At 41.6% G+C, this 23,532-nt stretch overlaps 2 protein-coding genes across 5 annotated transcripts in view; one reads left to right on the top strand and one right to left on the bottom strand.

Annotated features, from left to right (window-relative positions):
* Positions 1-260: 260 nt before the first annotated feature.
* On the top strand, positions 261-10,143 carry ccdc181 (coiled-coil domain containing 181). 3 transcript variants are annotated; one of them, XM_061778775.1, is made up of 7 exons: positions 261-727; positions 1,769-1,880; positions 2,541-3,401; positions 5,118-5,264; positions 6,757-6,911; positions 6,991-7,056; positions 9,761-10,143. In XM_061778775.1, the coding sequence occupies exons 2-7, from the start codon at positions 1,779-1,781 to the stop codon at positions 9,774-9,776; spliced, it is 1,347 nt and encodes a 448-aa protein (XP_061634759.1). In that variant the 5' UTR covers positions 261-727; positions 1,769-1,778; the 3' UTR covers positions 9,777-10,143. The 3 variants fall into 3 exon arrangements, 2 of the variants coding, with proteins under 2 accessions (XP_061634759.1, XP_061634758.1); XR_009789306.1 differs by having other exon boundaries at positions 263-727; positions 6,991-7,514; positions 9,761-10,140; XM_061778774.1 differs by having other exon boundaries at positions 263-727; positions 6,991-10,140.
* A 35-nt stretch (positions 10,144-10,178) lies between these two features.
* The window catches only part of p3h2 (prolyl 3-hydroxylase 2), a 67,350-nt gene continuing 53,996 nt past the window's right edge, over positions 10,179-23,532 (bottom strand). For both annotated transcript variants that reach the window (XM_061778773.1, XM_061778771.1), the window contains 11 exons: positions 22,417-22,544; positions 19,264-19,353; positions 18,846-18,886; positions 17,746-17,837; positions 17,541-17,668; positions 14,325-14,420; positions 14,070-14,220; positions 13,201-13,318; positions 12,991-13,066; positions 11,368-11,508; positions 10,179-11,201 (listed from right to left, as the gene is read on the bottom strand). In XM_061778773.1, coding sequence (XP_061634757.1) covers positions 11,109-11,201; positions 11,368-11,508; positions 12,991-13,066; positions 13,201-13,318; positions 14,070-14,220; positions 14,325-14,420; positions 17,541-17,668; positions 17,746-17,837; positions 18,846-18,886; positions 19,264-19,353; positions 22,417-22,544 — 1,154 coding nt within the window. In that variant the 3' untranslated portion in view covers positions 10,179-11,108. The remainder of the gene's footprint in view (positions 11,202-11,367; positions 11,509-12,990; positions 13,067-13,200; positions 13,319-14,069; positions 14,221-14,324; positions 14,421-17,540; positions 17,669-17,745; positions 17,838-18,845; positions 18,887-19,263; positions 19,354-22,416; positions 22,545-23,532) is intronic.

The following is a 23,532-nucleotide window of genomic DNA, read 5'->3' as shown; positions in this document are numbered from 1 at the left end:
CCGACTGGTTAGAGCGTCAGCCTCACAGTTCTGAGGTGCGGGGTTCAATCCCCGTCCCCGCCTGTGTGGAGTTTGCATGTTCTCCCCGTGCCTGCGTGGGTTTTCTCCGGGCACTCCGGTTTCCTCCCACATCCCAAAAACATGCATTAATTGGAGACTCTAAATTGCCCGTGGGCATGACTGTGAGTGCGAATGGTTGTTAGTTTCTATGTGCCCTGCGATTGGCTGGCAACCAGTTCAGGGTGTACCCCGCCTCCTGCCCGATGACAGCTGGGATAGGCTCCAGCACGCCTGCGACCCTAGTGAGGAGAAGCGGCTCAGAAAATGGATGGATGGATGGGTTTGGGGTTGTTTTGAACGCCATTAAACAGACTCACTCCCCGGTGTATTAAAACTCACATTATTATTCAATGACATAATCATAAAGTGGAATATTACAGTACAAACCAACTTAAACGTTACAATATGTTTCAATATGTTGCGCGTGGGTTTTTCTTGTCCTCTGTGCGCATGCGCGAGTGTAAATGTTGTCGGTCTCTATGGCGACGGGACACTTAATGCTTTTCGGGTTGTAGACAGCGAGAGATTATGTGGACAGCACAGGTGTCGCCCCGCAGACGGACAGGCTCAGTGTGTACGTGACACATTTAGATGGTGGAAAACAGCACGTTTGCATGTTTGCTTTCACCGTTTTCACCATCTCGGAATACTAACGCAGGAACCGGAGGTGAGGTGACGGACAAACAACATTTCTTTGGAATTCATCGTGTATCGCGTGCAATCCCTCCCTGGCCCACCGTTGAACTTTTAATGATGGTATAATCCTGTAATTGCATTTCTTTATTTTGAAACAACCAAAGCAATAACGAAAAAAGATGTCAAACAGGCTTCAAAACTGTTTGCGCAACGTTGCAACACTCTCTGTAAAACGCAAATATAGCATAATTGTCAAATAACGTGTTAACGTTGTATGATTTGAAATGATGATTTCACTCAAGCTATGACAGGTAACATTGGTCTATGTTACCCATGAGCTATAAAACAAGACAGACTGGGTGCTTAACGAAAAAAGAGACCAAAAAAATAAATAAATGGGAGTTTGAGATTAGTATTGAGGGAAAATAAAACCTCACACTAACTGAATAAATCAATAAATCATACAACATGTTAACACTAGATCCGATTGTGTGATAACAATGTCATGCTATAATTTGTTTGTGTTGGGGTTTCTTTTACTTCTTGATTTACACATGCTAAAAGCATTTCTTATTATCAAACAGGTAACACATACACTATGTCAGATAGTAAGACTCCTACACTACTACTACCAATAATAATAATAATAATTTGTTTTTATATTTACTTAGGTACTCAGCTGTAATGACCACAATATAGAGAAATTGTACAGTTGAATGGGATTTCCGGTATCTGACAGTGTCAATGAAACGGAGCCTAAAGGCAACATTTCGGACACAGCCCTTGCATTGGATATCATTTATTTCCTTATATTCTAAAATCAAACTTGAATAATATAACCAGGCCATTGGTAGTGCAGTGGTTTCACTAAGTTGACTTGCATGCAAGTGGCATGGGCTCGATTCCACATTGACTGGAGATCAGCGTTGTCTTTGTCTTGCCTTAAGTCTGCTGGCTCAAGCCTTGCAATCCCGAGCAGGATAAGCGCTTTATCAAATGGATATGGCATAGGAAAGACCATTCGCAAAAGTTCAATAAAATCTATTTCATAACAGTATTTGATCGTCTCCAGGCGGTAGATCATGAGTGAGGTGGTTTGCACAAAATCCCAGGAGGTGTATGAGGATGACTTTGAGAAGGATCTGGACTGGCTGATCAGTGAGGAAAGTTGCAGCGAGCAGCAAGTAAGTGAAACAGCTGCCGACATACTGTACTACAGTCGTGACGTCCATTCACTGTGCTGCAATATTAATGAATGTGCTTACACACAAGTTGTACACCGGCGTGCCAACAATCACACGGGAACAGCTAAAGTTGCACAGTTTGGAATACTGTACAACCAAAATGTTCTGGGAAAATGGATGAACTGAAGAAGCGAAAGCAAGTTTCCCAAACTGTATCGAGCAGAGGCACATATTTTACATTAGAAAGAATCCCACTGTAAGTCACAAAATGTTGATACTTTATTCACCTGCTGCCGTCTTGTGGAAGAGCGTTTCATTGTTCTGCCTGTCACTATACGTCGCTGGCATAGATACAAATATGAAAAGTGGTTGAGAATCACCGGGTTAATGGATTTATTATTAATACAATTAAAGATCGGTAAAATAAACACAGTTTACATGTGCATTTAACAATCATTTTTTTGATTAAACCATTATAATTAAATCAAGTAAATAATAATAATATTAACATGAGAACAATTTTTTATTCAAATTGACCACTTTATATATTTTCTATATAACACATTTTCGCATGTTGAATAACCTAACCCATCTGTGTTCAAAATCCAATGTGGGACAAATTTTGCCCACCCCTGTACTCCACCCGTTTCCACCGCTCAGGGTCCCGACGACGAGGACATCGAGGCAGACATTGACAAAGAGCTGGCCGAGGATGAGAAACAACATAAAGCGAAGGAGAGAAGCAACAACGCCGAGGAGCAGGAGGACAATGAAGACAGGTGGCCCTCACCGATGGACCCACTTGAGGTCGACTCGGACAGAGACAGCCCGAATAAGTCCTTTCTTATGACGCCGCCTCCTTTGGGCGTGGGCGAGCAGACCGATGAGGAGAAGAAGTACATTCGGGAGAAAATCCAACAAGCCAACCGGGAACTGCGGGATCAGGAAGCTCCGAATTTGAGCCGCGGGCGACGGCTTCAGTTTAAAGAGACATTAGTTACGTTGGTGGTGCCACCGTTGCAGTTTGAATGTGACGCTGGAGAGGCAGATGGCACGGAGATGGAAGTGTCAGGGAAGCTGTCTGAGCTGAAATTGTCTCCTCGAGAGGAGTTTACCGGTGGGAAAAGAGACGAAGGGCTGAAGGAGGGAAGGGTCCTTGTGGAAAAAGATGGCAGGTTTGATCTCGTCAGCCTCAAAGAGGTGGAAAATCAAGGCCTCCTCCCTCCGCTCGCACAGGAGCAGCCGGGCAGCCCCAGGAGGAGCCCCACTTCCGTCCCCTCGTCTCGTTCCCCCGCCGGAGCTTCCTCTCTCTTCCAGAAGTCCGATCACCTGCGGGCGCCCAGACCTCCAGGAAGGCCCAGCTCGGCCTGTCACAGCCAAAGAGGAGGCCAGAGGAGAGGCACCAAGCGACGGGTGCAGTCGGCCACCGGGACGCCTTCGCAGGCCACGTTCAAGCTCTCGCCTCAGCAGAAGGAAATGCTGCACAAGACCCAGGAGAGGAAGGAGAAGATAGCCAGAGAGGTAATGACGCTCACTTGCTATAGAGTTCATTCACGGAAGACAGGGACCGAGCTCTGCCGTGAATTGATCCACAAGTAATTGACAACACCTCAAAAAGGGATTGTAATTGTCTATAGATGGTGGCAAAGGATGACACTGGCGCTTTGGCAAGAGAACCGTTCACGTCTTTAAAAAAGAGGCTTCAGGCGGTTTGACGCCACTGTCAGTTGAAGTTTACCGTCAAACTAAAACGAGGAAAATTACACGTAATGTATTTTAAAAAAAATGCACACACAAATAGCTTAGCCTTTAGTCCCTTAGCTTAAAGCTAATGCCAAGACACAATGGGACACGCATATATGTAACTTTTGAAGCAACTGGTATTTGAACACAAATGGTGCAGCAACACATTTAGACATTAAATATAACAGTAATCACAGTCTTATTCTTTAGGAGTAGCTGAGACGAGGAGCTGTCAGGTCATAATGGCAAACATTAACACATATCCCTCCATCCATCCATTTATATACCGCTTATATATACATATCTAGCCCTTTATTCAAAAGATATTTTAACACAAAAAGGTGCAGCAATATAACAGTACTCCATCATACTGTAAATCCTTTATTGTCTGTAAGGAGATGAGAAGAGGTCCACCTCCTTGAACAATATATCCATCTGTCTGTCTTATTCTGCCCCCAGGTGGTTAAGGTGGGCACACCAGAAGTGCAGCAAAATGAATGTTCAATTGATACAATATGTGACAAAAATTCTTTTAAAATCCTATTTAATTACATTATTCATGTACATTTTGATAAAGCACAATATTATACAGTGCTATTTTTCTCAGTAAAAACATTAAAACATTTTTATTTTTAACTTTTAATTTTTTGGGGGGTAGTCTGGAACGGATTGACGGCCTTGCCATTCATTTCAATGGGGAGCCATTTGAGTTACGAGCATGGTAACGGAACAAATTGCGTTGAGATGAGTAATAACATAATTAGTTAGAGTATAAAGAACTATCCATCCATCCATCCATTTTCTGAGCCGCTTCTCCTCACTAGAGTCGCGGGCGTGCTGGAGCCTATCCCAGCTGTCATCGGGCAGGAGGCGGGGTACACCCTGAACTGGTTGCCAGCCAATCGCAGGGCACATAGAAACAAACAACCATCCGCACTCACATTCACACCTACGGGGAATTTAGAGTCTCCAATTAATGCATGTTTTTTTTTGGGATGTGGGAGGAAACCGGAGTGCCCGGAGAAAACCCACGCAGGCACAGGGAGAACATGCAAACTCCACACAGGCGGGGCCGGGGATTGAACCCAGGTCCTCAGAACTGTGAGGCTGACGCTCTAACCAGTCGTCCACCGTGCCGCCTATAAAGGAGGCAGTTTAATGTAATATAATGTATAAATGAATATGATTTTCACTACTGTAAGTGACTCACTAAGCGGCTGTAATATTGATAATTTTTTGCAGAGGATAAATAATATAGGCCTGTGAGTATTGTTCTATTGTGTGTCTACAGTGTACATGTGTTGTGTTCAAATATCCATTTAAAAAAAAAAATGTTATAACGCCACAACACTGATGCCATTCCTTATCCCACCTATGGCGTTTTGCATTAAGATGCCACCAAAGCAATTCTCACGTGTCACACCACAAACTTTCGGCGGGCTTCACTGTATTATTCAAAGTGTGTGATTAAAATACCCAAATGTATGGTGTCAGGCCGAGCAGAGGAAGCTCGAGGAAGAGGAGCAGAAGAAGCAGGAGAACGAGCTGGCTTTCAAGGCCTGGCTGATGAGGAAGCGAGAGCAGCTGCAGCAGGAGAGGAGAATCCGCAGAGCGCAGGAGATGGAGAGGATGACTCCTCGGGTAATCACCACAAGGGAGAGCCCAAAAGCTCTTAATGGTTATAAAAAAAAAATAAAAAAAAAACATTCCTTTTTAGTGCTCATGTAACCCTAACATGAGCAGTTTTTAAACAGTTTCCCCAGCCTTTATTCAGCCAAAGCAGTTATTTTACATTTGCAAAAGAAGTATAGAAGAAGTACATATAGTATACAGTACAAATAATGATCTTGTCTCAATTTGCTCACAAATGTACTTAGTAGGTGTGCGAGAGGACGCTCACAGTGTTGCCAACTTATATATTATGTATTTGTATACAAGCAATGAAAAGGTTCCCTTCTGGCTGAGCATTTTCTTCTTGTTACTGTTTTTTCTTTGAACAAATTGATTGCTTTTGTGAAGGCCTTGACATGCCTGAAAAGCCCAATTTTTGCAAGTGTGAAAATATATGTATTTTAGGGGTCACAACCATTAATTACACCCCGAAATGACACCAGTTTCACCAATGAACACAAACTCTGGTGAACATGTCTGTCAGAACACGACACACAAAAAAGTTTGGAGGACTCATGCCTGAAATTGAACAGGAAGTCCACTTTAGTTTGAAACAGCCATTTTGGAGGAATTCCAGAACTTGTAATTTGACAAACTCTTAGTAGGGAAGTTGCCGTTGAACCAGGTAACCTTGTACGCCGGTGATTCTTAAAAGTGTAGTACTAGTAGCACAAGTGGTACACGCGATCCCTCGAGTGGTAGAGTATGTGAAAGAAACCCTCTCCAAGTACAGTTCAGTTGTATTGAACTTTTTAGTCCAATATGTTTGAATTTAAACTTTCACGTTGGTACAGTTTTTATTTATGTTTCTTTGTGGAATACATTTTAATCAAATTATTTTATTAAACTTTTTGTCCCCTATATTGCAAAATTACTGTGCATAATGCGGCACTGGCTTAAAATAATATGAAACTACCAATCAAAAACATTTTTCTTATGCTAATGAATAAAGACGTGTCTCAAACTATTGACTGGTAGTGAACTTAGGCATTACGTTTCGTATTGGATGAACATTTAGGCCTTTTACAATACTGCATTTTAATGTTGGTCATGATGGTGATACTTGGAGAGCTCAGTATTGTTTTTAGGTGGTACTTGGTGTAAAAAGGTTAGAATCACTGTACTACACCATTCATTAAGGGTGGAAAATTGCAGAAGAAAGTGTCATCATTTTGAGGTTTGCCAAGAAAAAGGATCTTCGAGGGCCTGTTCAGCTTTGATTAATTTCATTATTATTATATTTAAACTCATGTTAGATTCAATCCTAAAAATTTTTGTCAACTAAAATCATTTTCAACCCCAACCTGCCTGAATAGCAAATTAGAACGTGCTTTGCTTACTTCATTTTGCAATTTAAATCCCGGTTTGAAGACAAAGCAAAATCAAATGTAGATGAGAAAATGTAAAAAGTGTTTTGTTGTTGTTGTTTTTTTTTTTTTTTTTTTTTTTTTTGCTGCATAAGGAATCCAGTGAGCCAGAGGAGGCCTTCAGGCTGTGGCTGCAGAGGAAGCAGGAGCAGCAGCAGCGAGAGAAGCAGCTGGTGCAGCTGAGGAGGTTGGAGGAGGACGGCGGTTATCTTTTACGCAGCCGAGAGGAGTGCGAACGTGCCTTCAAGCTGTGAGACCATCCGCATCTTTGGCCATCCTTTCGCTGCACACGCAAACGTGCTTCGAACCACGTGTGCGTCTTCCCTCAGGTGGCTGACCCGGAAGCAGGTGGAGAAGCGGGAGGAGCAGCGGGCGGCTCGGGAGCGAGCGCGCAGGTTTGTGCTGGAGGAGCGGCGGGCACGGCGAATGCGCGACTTGCTGTGCACGGCCAGTGACGCCAGGACGTTCAGATTCACAGATCAGCTGACCTGTCGCTTCTGAAACATGCCAACCAGCACCAGTCAACTTTATTTTGTTCATCATCCTTTTTCTATAACACTTCGTCCTCATTAGGCGTACAGGTCAACTGCAGCCAATCCAAGCTGACTTGGGCGAGAGGCATGGTACACCCTGGACCGGTTGCCAGCCAATCATAGCATACACACACACTTATGGATAATGTAGAGTCATAAATGAACCTAACATGCATGTTGTTTGTTTGTATGTGCCCTGCGATTGGCTGGCAACCAGTTCAGGGTGTACCCCGCCTCCTGCCCGATGAGATAGGCTCCAGCACGCCCGCGACCCCAGTGAGGAGGAGCGGCTCAGAAAATGGATGGATGGATGGATGGTTGTAGGTTGCATTTATTATTCTCTTATTGACACTGACAGAGCAACACACGGGCTATTTTAATATGTTCGTTTTACTCTTGGACTGAGCTGGGATAGGCTCCAGCACTCCCGCGACCCTTGTGGGGATAAGCGGCTCAGAAAATGGATGGATGGATGTCAGGGCATATTAGTCCATGTCAGAGCAAGAACGCCGTTGATTTTGAATGCAATCAAAAAGTAGCGCATGTCCCTTCAAAACATTTCCAGCAAGCTTCAAACTTTCAGGGACTACAGTAGTGGCCTTGACTGCAATGCAGAGTGTATTATTTTTTTTGGACATCATTTAAAAAAAGGAATATCTTTATAATTACATGTCCTAGGCAAGCTAAACGAAATAAGCTCCACCCTGAAAAGTAAAATGTAAAATTATGATTAGTTAGTTAGTTTTTACACATCTTGTTAAACTTTGAGATCATTAGCGCAAAAATTGATTAGACAACAAAATGTGGTGATTTTTTTGTGAGAAAAACCCTGTAGTGTTTCCAAAACAAGACAACTGCGGCATGTTGATCCCTTGTTCGTTTTCCATCATCAATCAATTTCTACCAATCTTTCAAACTTCCAAAACTGATCTGTCGGTTGATGTCAGACAAAGAACTGTACAAATTTGAAAGAATCTCTCTAACCAAGATGCTGGAGGTAGCTGGTGTCAAAGGTCATCCAGGGGCTCCTCTGTTTAAGAATTGTTTGCGTGCTTTCGAGGTTTTGAACAGTGCGCAATGAACTAGTTTGTTTAAGAATATGTTTAGTTTCCACGGTTTTATATTGAAGTGTTTTTCATTCAAATATTCACTGTAATTATGCCTTCTGTAAAACTGCGTTTAAGCATTAATTCAATATTCTTGATATCCAGCGTAAGGTAAATGTACTAATACACACTTTGTTCTCATTAGTAGGACAACTTTGGCATACTATTCGGTCAACAACATGTTACTACTGAGGTAAAACTGTGCACTAGTTGACAACTATGTGCTATCAGTATTTTTTATTTTTTTACAAGTGACAGTTGTACTAGTAGTGTCATCATCCTCACTAGTCAGACAATCAGGACACAAGTAGAACAACTAGGGTGCACTAGTAGAATGACCGTGTCTTACTAGTAAACATTTTTGGACTACTATATGACATTTCTGCACATTAGTAGGACAACTCTGGAATAAAGAGAGAAAAAAACCTGGAAATGTATTTTAGATAATCGGCGGCAACGTTCAGCAGACAATTAAAATTTTGAATCGCGGTAAAACCAGTGGCAGACTGATCGGCCACTCACGAATAGTCGCCAAACCACGCACACTTCGCGACGGTTCAGTCGGGTTCGGCGGCGTCGCTTGGTGTGTGGCAGCCTATAGACGCCATGATTGTGAAAGTGACAAGTTAGTGCTTAAAGAAATACCTAGATCTGTCGGCCAATCAGATGACAGTTTCGTCCCGGCCTTCCTCAGCCTGTGTTTTAGAACCAGGTCGGGCGAGCTTCTGAAAAGCGGTGCCATTGTCATCGCTCGGCCTCGAAAAAGTGTAATGGATAAGCGACCACACGGGGCGGAGCGAGGCTGGATGGGGGTAAAACTGGTACAATGGAAAAGGGGCATAAATGTTACTAGTGAGACAAAAATGTGTCCTTGTTGACATTTGTGTTAGTAAAGGGCTTGATGTTACAGTAACTAGTAGAGTTTTATGTCACTAGTAGTACATAGAGTAGTTTTCAACTCGTGCATAGGTTTGCCTCTCTAGTAACAATGTCCTACTAGTATGCCATATTTACCAGTGAGGACAAAGTGTGAACTAGTATAACTGGACCTTAAGCGGGATATCGAACAAATGGCAAAAAAAAAGCTTTCCATTTATGCTTTCAGTATTTTTATTCTGTCCTTGATAAGGAGGGTACTAGTGCACAGTAGTTTACTAGTAAGGTTTGAATGCACACTAGTCGTCCAAAAGGGGCACGACTAGTAGAATTTTTATTTTTGACTAATAAGACAGTCATTCTACGAGTGCCCTGAATTGTCTTACCAGTTAGCACAAATGTAGTTTTACATTTTTGTTTGGAGCCAGAGCCATGTCATGCTAAAAAATTGTGTTTCTGTACTTTAGTATTAAAAAAGATGTTTTTCTTTATATAGGTATTAGGTAAGAAAGATTACTTGGCTTGTTACAGAAAGTTCAAAGGGCTTTTTTAAAATTATTATTATTTTTTTTAAATGACTTCAGACTTTGTGCCCTGTGACTGACTGGCGAACAATTCAGAGTGTAGTCCGCCTTTCGCCCGAAGTCAGCTGGGATAGGCTCCAGCGCCCCGCGACCCTAACCAGGATAAGCGGTGTTGAAAATGGATGGATGGACTTCAGACTTCTTAGCTGTCTTCTTAAAGCACATTCACCACAGTGACCTCAGCATACGCGTGTAGATTATAGTTCAATTTTAAACTTTAAAATGCTGTGCATCTTAAAGAGTATCTTGACATGATGTTTACCGATGTAACAATGACTATCCTGCATATACATGTATAAAATATATAAAATACAGCAAATCTGTCGGAGCAATTTGTGAAACTATTCAAGCACAATTATGTACATGATATTAAAGTTTGCATGTGAGACAAGAAACCAAATAAAAATGACATCAATACTAACCGTCTATAATTTATTAGAGCCCGTAAACATACAATTTTGTGCATTTCATCATTAAATATCAGTGAAAACAAAAGTGTTGCAACTCACCCAACTGGAGTAAAGCTCTAAATCTCTCCTGCAGAACAACAAACAATATATATATTTTCCCCATTGAATTTACAGTGCATGACTCTGTCCATCACTTGTATATCAACACAAATTAAACTATCATATTCCTTGAAACAGAAATGATTGATCTTTTATGATAAAAAGCTTCCCATATTAAATGCAGACAGCCATGACAGCAGCTGTCTACGCATTAAAATATAAATAATAAACACAATACAAACACACACAAAAGACATTTTCCCCCTAACTCGACAGACAGAAGTACCGAGTGCATGATTATTATAAATATATATAATATTCAGAACACATCTCTTTAAAATAGTGCTAGTTAAAATCTAAATGGGGAAACAGTGCACCGTTTACTTTGAGGACAAGAATTACTGGCATGGAAATAATAAAAACAAAACTATTTTGGACATGGTAAGTACCTGCTGGTCAAGTATTATTGACCTGTACGTAATCTTTGATGTAGTGATGTACTCTTTTTCGTGTTTTTCTCATAAAACCAATATGTTGAACTCAAAAGCAACAACCGAAAGCAGGAAAAATAATCCCCCCTTTGACACTTTCACAGATCAGTGAGACATAGAAGAACACAAAAAAACAGCAAAAGCACACTCCAGCATGAGTGTGCAGACCCACACAAAAAAAAATCACTCCCCCCCCCCCCCCCCCCACACACAAATAATCCCAATGTCATTGAACCTGCACTCAAAATTGTACAAAAATAGATTTTTTTTGTTTTTGTTTTTTTTTTTATCTAAAGACAAATCCCACAATAAATAAACATCAACAAACAGATGAGGTTGAGGCTACGTCTACAGTTCATCTTTGGGGTTGATGTCGAGGCCGTGAGTCAGCACAGACTGTGTGAACGAGGTCTGGATCACCTCATCTGCCTGCAGTCTCTCCTGCACAAACAACAAATGCACAATCAGTGTCTGTCTCTGTTTTGAAGGAAAGCCAAGTGGAATTGCTTTCTTCTCGATTATGCCAAATTCCTGACCAGCTTTTTTGGGGAAAATTTTGCTATACTATGTACATACAAGGACGGGACTGTAAAAAAGAAGGGTGTACCATTTCCCTGAAGAGCGGATCCAAGGTGAACCACAGAGCCACAGCACACCTCCGCCCATTGGTGACAGCCTTCACGCCGTGCGGATTCTCCCCACCGGAGGAGAACGCCACCACCCTGCCACAGTTGGGCTTCACGGTTGCCTGCAGACGATGCGGATCGAAACAACTTCATGTTGAATAGGGTTAGGCATCAAGAATTGAGAACCGATTGGAACCGGGGCTAACAATGCAGTTCTCCCGTTCGTTCAAATTAAAACATTTCAGTTCCCAATTTCGATGCCTACAGTCCGCCCACCCTGAAGAAGAAAGTGGCGAAAACCAACGAAAAAGCGGCAAAAAACAAAAGTGTGTCTTAACTATGTTAGGATAAATGACCAGTCACCTCAGAGTAACTCTTGGAATAAGATTATATTGTGCTAAGGAAGCCTGGCGCGCTCCCTCCCGCTCCGAGCCTCAGCCTACACCGCGTGGAACTTCAGTCAAGTCAATTGGATGAGTGAAACAATAAAACACGTCTATGCCAACATTGAGGCAGCTAACAAGTTAAACGCTGGGTTGCACTCTTGCACTGATGGTGTTTAGCGTTTATTTGAGTCTTTCAACCAATGTAAAAGCTGATGACATACACACAAAAATATATACATTACCATACTCGAACGAAAGTAGAAACCGTCGCATTACAAGCTTAACATTGAGCTAAAACTTCACCGTAGCAACTTTACATCACAATGAATTGGGACAAAATTTGGAATAAAGTCTCACAAACACTAACCTTGTGTCTCATCGGTGGGTACGTAAAGGAATCAATGTTTTAAAGAGCATTTGGTTCAATACATTACTCTTTTTCTTGCGTCTTGTTTTACTTTCGGTTTTACCGGTGTCATGTGAAGTCATTTTTCGTGCCAAAATGCGGAGTTCCAGTGCCTACCCTTGAAAATAAAAGGCTTCATGCTTAAAAAAGCAAGTCAAGTCGAAACTTGCACATATAAACCATTTGACATGATGAAGCAGTCGAAAATACCTATTTTATTCATTCATCTTCCGTTCCACTTATCCACAGTAGGGTCGCGGGCGTGCTTGAGCCTACCCAAACTATCTTCAGGCAAAAGACGAGCTAACACCTATATTAAGGATGCTCCATTTAACTTTTAGCTGAAAGATTCATAATGATTATTAAGTCAATTGGGTTAGTTTTTGGGGAAATTTTGTAATCAAAATAATTCAGTAAAGCAATAATTCACATTATAATATGTATTACGAGCAAATGATTACATCACATTTTTAATAAATATATTAATTATATATGACCAGTACAGGTATATAGGGTGGACCGATATATTAAACCCGATGGATTAAGATAGGCATGTCACCCTAAATTCATATCTGAGTCAAGGCAGGTGAGCGAATACGTTTGGCAATATACTACATATATAGATATATATTCTTAATAAGACTACCTGTACCAAGAATATATTATTATTATTAGTAGTATTAAATATTTGCTGGGAAGAGATACAGTCACGGGACTTCTACATTGATAATTATTTAAGCTCTACAAACATCATAGAAGCAGTCTCACATCTTCAACGGTAATTCATACAAGTGAAATGGAGAACAACTTACTGTGACTGTTTTGGCGTCCATCTGCGTAAAGATGAACTCGCCACCTTCAAAGTCTCCATTGAGGTATAGTAATGCACTGAAAAGAATGGGCAGACAAACAACCCTTGAGGTGAGTGAAATATGTGGAATGTTGTACTGTATTATGGCTGGACCGCGGTGATCATCACTTCACATGCATTTCCACGCATGCTGGCATTGAGTGTACTATACCTGTAGTCCCTTTGAGTGTACGCTGGGGGCTCCTTCCAGCATTCACTCGCCTCGGTGTCCAGCAGACAGTTGTCAGCGTGGATGGGATGGCTCAGGTCACTCCTGTAGTCCTGCTGGCCTATCAAAATCCAACACACAAAAGCATGCATAGTATAGTATTTTCATGTGTTTAAAAATGGCACTGACTATTTTCTACAAGCTCTGTGCACTCTGAGGTAAATTTAAACTAGCCTATGGTTTGTTGAATGTTTATTTTTGTTCTTTTGATCAGAAGCAGTGCTAGCTAACAGTTCTGCTCTCTTAATTCCTTACCGGTTCACACGACACTCATACTCACACCTATGGACAATTTCGAGTCTTCAATTAAGCTGCATAAAGAAAACCCACGCAAGTAAACGGTGGACATGTAAACTCCACACAGGCCGGTGTTGAGTTTCTTAACCAAAACTGTGAGGCAGATGTGCTAACCACGAGTGCACCGGGCTACCCGTGTCATGAAAATACAGTCACACTGTTTCCACACCACGTGTCCCTAATTGCCATAAAAAAAGCCTGTAAACATTTTTTATGTTCATGTACATTTATTTTACAAAAACTTAATTGTTGGAACTTTTCATAATGCTAGATTTTTATTCCAGCAAAGTTTTTTAAAATGATATATTTTCTAATAACTATCTTTTAAGTATGAAGCACTAATGTTCTATAATGCTATACACTACAACTACAAAAATAAATCTTTAAATTAATACCTTTCTGACTTTGTCAACCAACTATCATTGTAAAGGAAAACTTGTCAGGTGATTGGTCAGTAATAATTATTGTCTCCTCATAAGGAGCATAGGTTAAACATTTAGAACACAAAGACTGACCCGTGATGGCCGTGCGGCACACCAGGTGCGTGTAGGAAAAGTGCAGGGTGGAGTTGAGCTGGAAATAAGACTCAACGATGCTTCTCACTTGCTCGCTGACGTCGTAGAAGAGGCGGGCGCTTTTCATGGGCACCCTGCCCTCGTAGCTGTACTGTGAAATGAAGACGCATCTTAAAAATGAGGACTCTAATGATGATAAAGGCAGACGTTCACTTGGAAAATAGAATGTGTTTCAGTCGTGTGCCATTTGCGTACCTGCAGGGCTTTGAGTACAGTTGCTCCTTCAAACTTTTCATTGGGGGTGTGAGGAGACGTCCTGCCGTTGTAGCCGTCGCCTGCCATTGTGACCGCCTAAGAGACAGAGTGACAACATGCAGCAATGAACATCCATTCTTTTTAAAAATTATTTATTTATTTTATTTTATTATTTTTTTTAAATCGCTCATATCTCAGCTGACTTTTGGCAATAGGTGCACACCTTTTATTTATTAATTTATTTTACTTTTTTTTGGGGTTATAATAGATAAATCTCATGACACACCACCAAGCAAAAAGGGCATACAGTGGGTACGGAAAGTATTCAGACCCCCTTAAATTGTTGACTCTTTGTTATATTGCAGCCATTTGCTAAAATCATTTAAGTATTTTTTTTTCCTCATTAATGTGCAGACAGCACCCTATATTTATTAAAAAAGAAAATATCACACAGCCATAAGTATGCAGACCCTTTGCTCAGTATTTAGTAGAAGCACCCTTTTGAGCTAATACAGCCATGAGTCTTTTTGGTAATGATGTAACAAGTTTTTCACACCTGGATTTGGGGTTCCTGTGCCATTGCTCCTTACAGATCCTCTCCAGTTCTGTCAGGTTAGATGGTGAACGTTGGTGGGCAGCCATTTTCAGGTCTCTCCAGAGATGCTCAATTGGGTTTAAGTCAGGGCTCTGGCTGGGCCATTCAAGAACAGTCACAGAGTTGTTCTGAAGCCACTCCATTATTTTAGTTGTGCGCTTAGGGTCATTGTCTTGTTGGAAGGTGAACCTTTGGCCCAGTCTGAGATCCTGAGCACTCTGGAGAAGGTTTTTGTCCAGGATATCCTTGTACTTGGCCGCATTCATCTTTCCTTCGATTGCAACCAGTCGTCCTGTCCCTGCAGCTGAACAACACCCCCACAGAATAATGCTGCCACCACCATGCTTCACTGTTGGGACTGTATTGGACAGGTGCCGAGCAATGCCTGGTTTTCTCCACACATACCCTTTAGAATTAAGGCCAAAAAGTTCTATCCAGGTCTCATCAGACCAGAGAATCTTATTTCTCACCATCTTGGAGTCCTTCAGGTGTTTTCTTTTTTTTTTTTTTAGCAAATTCCATGTGGGCTTTTTCATGTCTCTTGCACTGAGGAGAGGCTTCCGTCGGGCCACTCTGCCGTAAAGCCCCGACTGGTGGAAGGCTGCAGTGATGGTTGACTTTCTAGAGCTTCCTCATCTCTGGAGCGCAGCCACAGTGACCTTTGGGATCTTCTTTGCCTCTCTCACCAAGGCTCTTCTCCCCCGATTGCTCAGTTTGGCCGGACGGCCAGCTCTAAGAAGGGTTCTGGTCATCCCAAACAACTTCAATTTAAGGATTATGGAAGCCACTGAGCTCTTAGGAACCTTAAGTGCAGCAGAAATCCTTTAGTAACCTTGGCCAGATCTGTGCCTTGCCACAATTCTGTCTCCGAGCTCTTCAGGCAGTTCCTTTGACCTCATGATTCTCATTTGCTCTGACATGCACTGTGAGCTGTAAGGTCTTATATGGCTTTCCTGATCAAGTCCAATCAGTATAATCAAAAACAGCTGGACTCCAATGAGGGTGTAGAACCATCTGAAGGATCCATCCATCCATTTTCAACACCGCTTATCCTGGTTAGGGTCGCGGGACGCTGGAGCCTATCCCAGCTGACTTCCTGCAAAAGGCGGACTACACCCTGAAATGGTCGGCAGTCAGTCCCAGGGCCCATATATACACGGACAACCATTCGCACTCACATTCACACCGTCACTGAGTGGGAACCCACGCTGCCTGCACCAAAGTCAGGCGAGTGTACCACTACACCATCAGTGACTCATCTGAAGGATGATCACAAGAAATGGACAGCACCCGAGTTAAATATATGACTGTCACAGCAAAGGGTCTGGATACCTATGGCTGTGTGATATTTCAGTTTTTCTTTTTAATAAAGCTGCAAAAATGTCAACAATTCCGTTTTTTTCTGTCAATATAGGGTGCTGTGTGTACATTAATGAGGAAAAAAAATGAACTTAAATAATTCTAGCAAATGGCTGCAATATAACAAAAAGTGAAACATTTAGGTGGGTCTCAATACTTTCCTTACCCACTGTATATATGTGTATTTAAATGGGAAGAACATACTGAAATAACGATGATCTTGTGTCAATTTAGCCACAAACGTACTTACTCAGTGTGAAATCTAGGCCTGTTTACTTGAACACAAAGTTATCCTGTTGTATGAATGGCAACAGGTGGATACACAGATTAATTCTGCCATCTAATCGATTGTATTGCCTGTCACGATACATCGTTGGCATAAATGCCAAAGCACAGTGGTTGGGAATCACTGGCTGATATGACATCAAATCTAGATGTAAAAATCTAAATTGCAATTAGGGTTGCAAAATTAAGTAACTGATAGTGAAGCAGTCCATTTGCCTGACTTTGGTGCAGGCACCGCAGGTTAAGTCAGTTGGCATGGCCTCCAGCTCCCCGCAACCCTGAATCGAACAAGCGGTGGAATGGAATGGAAGGATTGATGGATTGGTTGCAAAATTCCAGAAAGTGAAAAGTGTCCAACTTTGAATACCTCTGAAAGTTCAGAGCTAAAGTTCTCGTGGAAAGTTACTGGAAAACCTTTAGAAATACTCATTTCGGAACCCTAATTGCAATAAAATCCATTAATCCATCCATTTTCTACACCGCCTATACTCACTAGGGTCGCGGGTATGCTGGAGCCTATCTGCAGGCAGGAGGCTGGATACACCCTGAACTGGTTGCCAGCCAATCGTAAGGCACATATAAACAAACAGTCATTCGCACGCACATTCACACAATGTGGGCAATTTAGAGTCTTCAGTTAACCTATCATGCATGTTTTTGGGATGTGGGAGGAAACCGGAGTACCTGTAGAAAACCCACGCAGGCACGGGGAGAACATGCAAACTCCACACAGGCGAGGCCGGATTTGAACCCAGGTCCTCAGAACTGTAAGGCAGATGTGCGAACTCCTCGCCTACCGTGCTGCCCCCAAGCAAATCACAGGGAAAATATAAAACTATAAACTTGAAGGCCAGAGTTGAGATCCAAACCCTGCACCTCAGAAATGTGAGATGGATATGTTAACCACTAGGACAACGTGCTGCCACATCATATACCGTGTGCATGACAAAATAATTTTTTTGTTCTAAAGCCCTTACCTGCGCCAGGTGTCGGAGGTCTGCGCATTCATCCTCTGTTATGACTTGATCCAGCAGCACTCGCTGGGTCCCGTTCATGTCAGCCGAGTTGTACACCAGCTGCACACCGTCGTACAACAACGGCCCACCTACACAGAACACAAAGCTGCTTTCGTCAAAAGCTCATCCATAGAGGCTAGAAAAGACTGGAAGAGAGAAATGTTACCTTCTTTGAGATGCTGTGAGGCAGCCACACTGACATTCTTCTTCTCTGCGTTGGGAACATACTCCATTCCACCGTCTGTACCAGAGGGAGCCCTGCAGAACAAACCCACATGCATGCTTTGTCAAACCACACATTTACCTTACGAATGTTGTTCAACACTCATAGAACACTTCATTAGGCACACTTGTACAAAATGATTACAACCAGTAGAAGAGCTGCATCACAAATTCTGCCTTTACAAATATAATAATATGCAGTTTTGATTGACACTGTCAGAGAGGTAATCATTTAAAACTGTATTTTTAAAGTTGAGATTGTTAGCACTGCACTGCATCATACTAACTACTTTTTTAAATATTTTCTGTCATATACTCCACCCAGCGAGTAAGTTACGCCCCCCCCCGCCCCAAAAAAATAAATAAAAATCCTCTCTGTATAATATGACGAAGGGATATTAGCGCCACAGTGAAAATAAAATAAAATATATATTTGGGGGAAAAAAGTCAGAAATTTAAGATAATACATTTGTAATTTTGAGGGGGGAAAAAAATCAGTGTTATCAGTTGACTAAATAGTAATTTGACAAGAAAAAAGTTGACTGTTCTGAGAATAAATGTGTAATTTTCGAGGACTGGTAATATTATGAGAGGAAGGTTACATTTTTAAAAGAAAATAAGTAATAACATTTCAAGAAAGTCGAGTTTATGAAATTTAAAAAGGCAATTTTTTTTAAATGTCGTAATAATACAAGCCTAAAAATATGCCAGCTGTTGAGGATCTTGTTTCAACGCTATGCTTTAGCATAATTTAATGACATTAATAGATAGCTAATTTTACAACGCTTTACATGTAAATGCTTTATGATTTCTTTTTCCAGTGTGGCTGCAATCCTTCCAATGATGCAGTGCAGTTCTACATCACTGACAAGCAAGCAGAAAAATAATAAACTATTTGTTCAATTGATAACTTTCATTATCTTCCCTGTCCATCCAAGATAAAGTTTTTGACCCACCTCTTATATTGGAGCTCGTTAGATTTTGCAAGTGCACCTAATGTTGTGGCCCTAAAAGTTCATTATATATTGAGGTGTAAGCAAATACCTGGTGGAGTCGTCCCTCCCACTCGTGCTGCTCCAGTAATTCTGCAATGACCAGTCAATGTTTTTATTTTGAGACTGATATAAAGGAAACTTGAAAAAGAAACTTCAGTAAGAGGTGATATGACCAGCAGGTGTCGCCCTTCACTAAAGAAAAAAAAAAAAAAAAAAAAAAAAAGATTGCCTGTTGACTGTGCCACCTGCTCTGAGTCCGCTCCAGCAGAGAGCGGTGCATGACTTATAATAAACACTCAGCACAAGTCATACAAAACATTTGCCTGTTCACTTACACGCACGGTTTGCGTTTGAGGCCAACTCTGAACAGCCAAAATAAATAAAAGGACTACAAGTACTTGTAGTTTTCTTTGAGGTTTGAGTTTGCTGTTGCAAGCGGTGCACGCACCCACACATACTGTACGTACCCCTTCAGTGAAGTCCACACCCATGGTTTGACTTCCAATCAGAAGAAGCTCTAGCTCTTGTTTGTGCCTCCTCAAGTACCGTGCAGCCTCCTGTAGACGCACACAGCAGCGATGTAAGTTAGGGGTGTTGTCAAAATCAAACAATGTTCATACACTAGTCACAAAAAGTTACGGATATGCTTTTGGGTAAGGGTTTCAGGATGAACGTAACCAGCACTATAATCTTAACAGGAGAACTTAATTCGACCTCATCTAAACTTGTGAATGCACATGTCCAAATGTTCAGTGTTTCAGTACTTTTTGCACAACTTTTAGAATTGCATGGGAGGCTGGAAAAAAATGTTCTCGAGGGGCCATATATGGCCCATGGGCCGTACGTTTTCCACCCCCAATGGAGGCTGAGACGAACCTTTGCATGTGGCTGCAAATCGCTTTTCTCATCGCTGCCTACCACTGATTTAGTGCCGCTTTCTGACAGGATTTCGAACTTATACGCTTAAGAAGTGAACTGCTTGTGGATTGCGATTGACAGAAAGAGTGTTTGCTTTTGCTTTTCGCACACACACGCTGCACCCGTAGGGAACTCGCCTGGTAGCATTTGTGAAATTCTCAAATATGTCAGATAACACTACATCGCCTGGTTTTTATTTGACTACACACACAGACCTTGATAGCTATCAGCTACACTTGACCTAACCATGATGTGAACTGAGCAAAGCATTTTACATATGACCTTTAATGTAAGGAGTATTTTTTCCCCAACATCCTCTAAATCTATCTATTTTTAATTCAAAGCTTCCACATGGCTGTTGATGATTTTGCACTGATAGGAGTTAGGGATGGACATCATTATTATCGCTCTGCAGAGGCGTTGTTAATTTAGTCTCAACTAGTTCAAAGGCTGAAGAAGGACAACAGCTCTTGTATGGGATCTCAGATTGTACGGGTGCAACATGACATGCAATGAAATACCACAACAAAAAAATGCCACGAGAGTTCATTTAGGCTGATATTCCATCCATTCATTTTCTATACCGCTTATCTTCATAAGGGTCGAGGATGAGCTGGAGCCTATCCCAGCTGACTTAGGGCAAAAGGCTGGGTACACTCTGGACTGGTCGTCAGCCAATAAGGCTGATATCGACCATCTAATATAACACACTTTTGGGTTGGCAACTGCTATGAAACAAGAGGAACCAGTAGCCTTTTCTTTGAAGCTATTTTAAATTTTGTTAGAAACAGCACTCAAATTGTTCCAGAGACTTCTGTGGTTAAGTTTTCCCCTGATGGTAAGTGACTGAAAGGCAGCATTATTTCACAGGGAGGCAATTCGGGCCTGGCACCGACATCCAGAGCTTTGAAGGTGACCTCCCTGAGGCTGGAGAGGCGGACCTCTGGTTTGCACTGCAAACTTTTGGGACTGGAAAGACTAGATAGAAAGGATAGAAAATGAAAAGCTATGACAAGCATATGTACACACACTTACCGGTACTCATTCACACACATATAAACACACTGTAATGAGAAGCAAGCTATCTAGGAAAAGGAGGTTGCATAATTTGGACTTATAGGAGGCATAGTTTGACTTTCCAAAGCAGCTCATCAGTTTTAGGAAGCGACAAATTATCAGTAGTGAGCTAACTAATAGGACCAAGCTGAATGCACAGTATATGGATGCTACAACCGTTTGGCCTCTAATTACCAAACAGTGAGGGCAAAGAATCGGCTGTTTCTCTGCCCAGAGCAAGAAATATGTTGTCCTAAAAATATTGCCGTAGAAAACTGACTTATTCTTCCAGCTGGAAGCAGAATCTATGGCATAAGTGAAAAACAAACTCCTGCCAGATGGTGAGTACAAATCTTATCCAAGAAATACAGCAAATGCACACCTGACTCCTGTCGTCTCCTTCCTCCTCAAATCCACACTTTTCCTTTGAGGACTTGCTCGCCCTGCTGAATATCTTCTTTTGGTCCCCAAGCCCCAGGTCAGATGATCAGATGATCAGACTGATATTTAATTTAAAACCTGAAGTACTAGTCTGAGCCTATAATTCAATTAGGCTGCTATCAGGGATAAAGTACATGGCTGAGCGCTTGTGTGCCAACATTTGACTGCAGTTAACTATGAAGAAAAACTTTCACAGGTGATGTTAGGTTCAGCTGTGTGGAACATTGACTGAATAGCAACCTCTGCCATCCAGTGTTGAAGCTAATCACTACGTAAATTCAGTACCATTCCGGCTCACATGTATCACGACAATGAGGATAATGGAATATTATGTCTTAGTTTGTTTCTGTGGTACATTAGGTCTATGTTGTGTTATAACAGACAACTTTAAAATCAGATTCCCGCATAAAATCATATCCATAATAATCAATGACCATCTTTAAAAATAACACATTTAACTTTCCAATCACCCACTTAACAGACTGCCGTATATTGCGGTATCTTTTAGCTATCCTACCATTGTGGTTGGCACCTTGGTAACTGGTGCTAAAAAGTGGTCCAGTCACTGGCAGAGGGGGCAGTGCCCCACCAGATCCAGCAGATGGCGCTGTTTTCCCCCCCTTTCTGTGATCTGCTTTATAGGTAATATAAGATTGGGATGCAACAACAAAACGAATCTGCATAATGTCTGGCTGTAGTTAAAATGTTATTTTGGGAGTAATTTCCTGAGTGTGTGTCTGTGTTACTTCCTGTCCCTGCTGGCTCTCTGTTCAGGGGCAGCCCCTATTTTGTCATTAAAAAGCTTAGTGTAATTCCACCTCGCAACAAGTAGTCGTAAACGTGGGATGCGACCAGGAAAAAACATCCAAGTAAAACTGATAATATACATAGCTGAGCTTTAAATTGCTAAAACTGTGTGACAGTTTAATCATTCATTATGAACATTTTAGTTGTATAGTACATTGTAATGGAGAGAAATTGGAATTTAAAAAGAAAATCAGGCATTAAGAGAAAGTACAGTAGTTTTCCTGGTATGCAAGTTGTTTGTACACCATAATTTGTTTTCATAATAATAAACGTCACTGGGTACAGTACAATAAGTTGCATTGCTTATAATGATAGATACAAACAATATACGTAGTGTTTAGTACTGAACTGAACTGAACTGTGGTAGTATCCATCAAACATTGACAACAGAATCTGACCTCTCGTGGTGCACTGTCATGTCCCAGCACCTCTGTGTAGAAGTCAACATTCTCTGTCATGAACTGGTCTCCCTCATGGAATAAAAGGTAGGTGAGTGCACACTGCAATGCCTCTTCAACTCTTTCCACTGCAGACAGAGAAACAGGAAGGACATGAGGTGTTTTCACAGTTCTGGAAAGATCTCTGCTGGATCCCCACCAATATTTGTCTCCCTGAGGAGGGGATGTGGGGAAATCCATCATGACTCTATCTGACTGACATTTCCAAACCATCAGTGCAATCAAGTAAACGCTGCTAGAGAGAGTGAATAAAAGGCCACTTGACCACAGAGTCAAGTCACGCTGACGATAGGCCTCGCAGACGTGTACCTTCTGCTCAACAGTGCACACATAATCACATTCTTTCCAAGCTTGTTAAGGCGCAGGGTTAACCAGACGCTTCCTGTCTGGCCTGAGATGGTGCATCTGCTGCGCTCCGCTGTGCTTTGTCACCTCAGTAACAGACGGGAGATATGAGCTCAGCTGGACAGAAAATCTTCACAATGGGGTTCATTTAGGGAATTTAAGCAGTTAAACACAATGAGAGGCTGCTGAGTGATGGCAAATGTAGAGCCACTGTGGGGTGTTAAACAATCCAGAGAGGTGTTGCGTGACTTCATTGCTTGCGTAACAGAAAAGTAAAAGTTTGGCTGTTGCTTGGACTTTGTAATAGCTTTCTTACTGCATTTGAACATTGAAGAATGCTGCTATAATCATATTTTGACTATAAACTTTAATCTGTGACATGGTGAACTAGACTTAAAAAGTCCCTAGTGCTTTAATTGGATTGGCGCAAACATTGCCCAATGCGGAAGTCGAAGTCGTAGTCGAAACAGATATGTTGCACACGGAATAGTTGATAAATAAGCAATAATTGATAAATAAAAGTAGCGAGCGGCAATTAGATTATTGTAATGGAGTAAAAGTACCGTTTCTTCTTAACATAAATACTCAAGTAAAAGTAAAAGGTACACAGTATTCAAAGTACTCTGACAAGTACAATTTACCCAAAATGCTACTTCAGTAAATGTAATGGAGTAAATGTAGCGCGTTACTACCCACCTCTAGGCATAACCC

Source organism: Phyllopteryx taeniolatus, chromosome 7 (assembly GCF_024500385.1).
Source record: "Phyllopteryx taeniolatus isolate TA_2022b chromosome 7, UOR_Ptae_1.2, whole genome shotgun sequence".
In the NCBI taxonomy this organism is placed as follows: Eukaryota; Metazoa; Chordata; class Actinopteri; order Syngnathiformes; family Syngnathidae; genus Phyllopteryx; species Phyllopteryx taeniolatus.
Note: the sequence above shows the minus strand (reverse complement) of the source record. Positions and strands in the feature narration are given on the sequence as shown.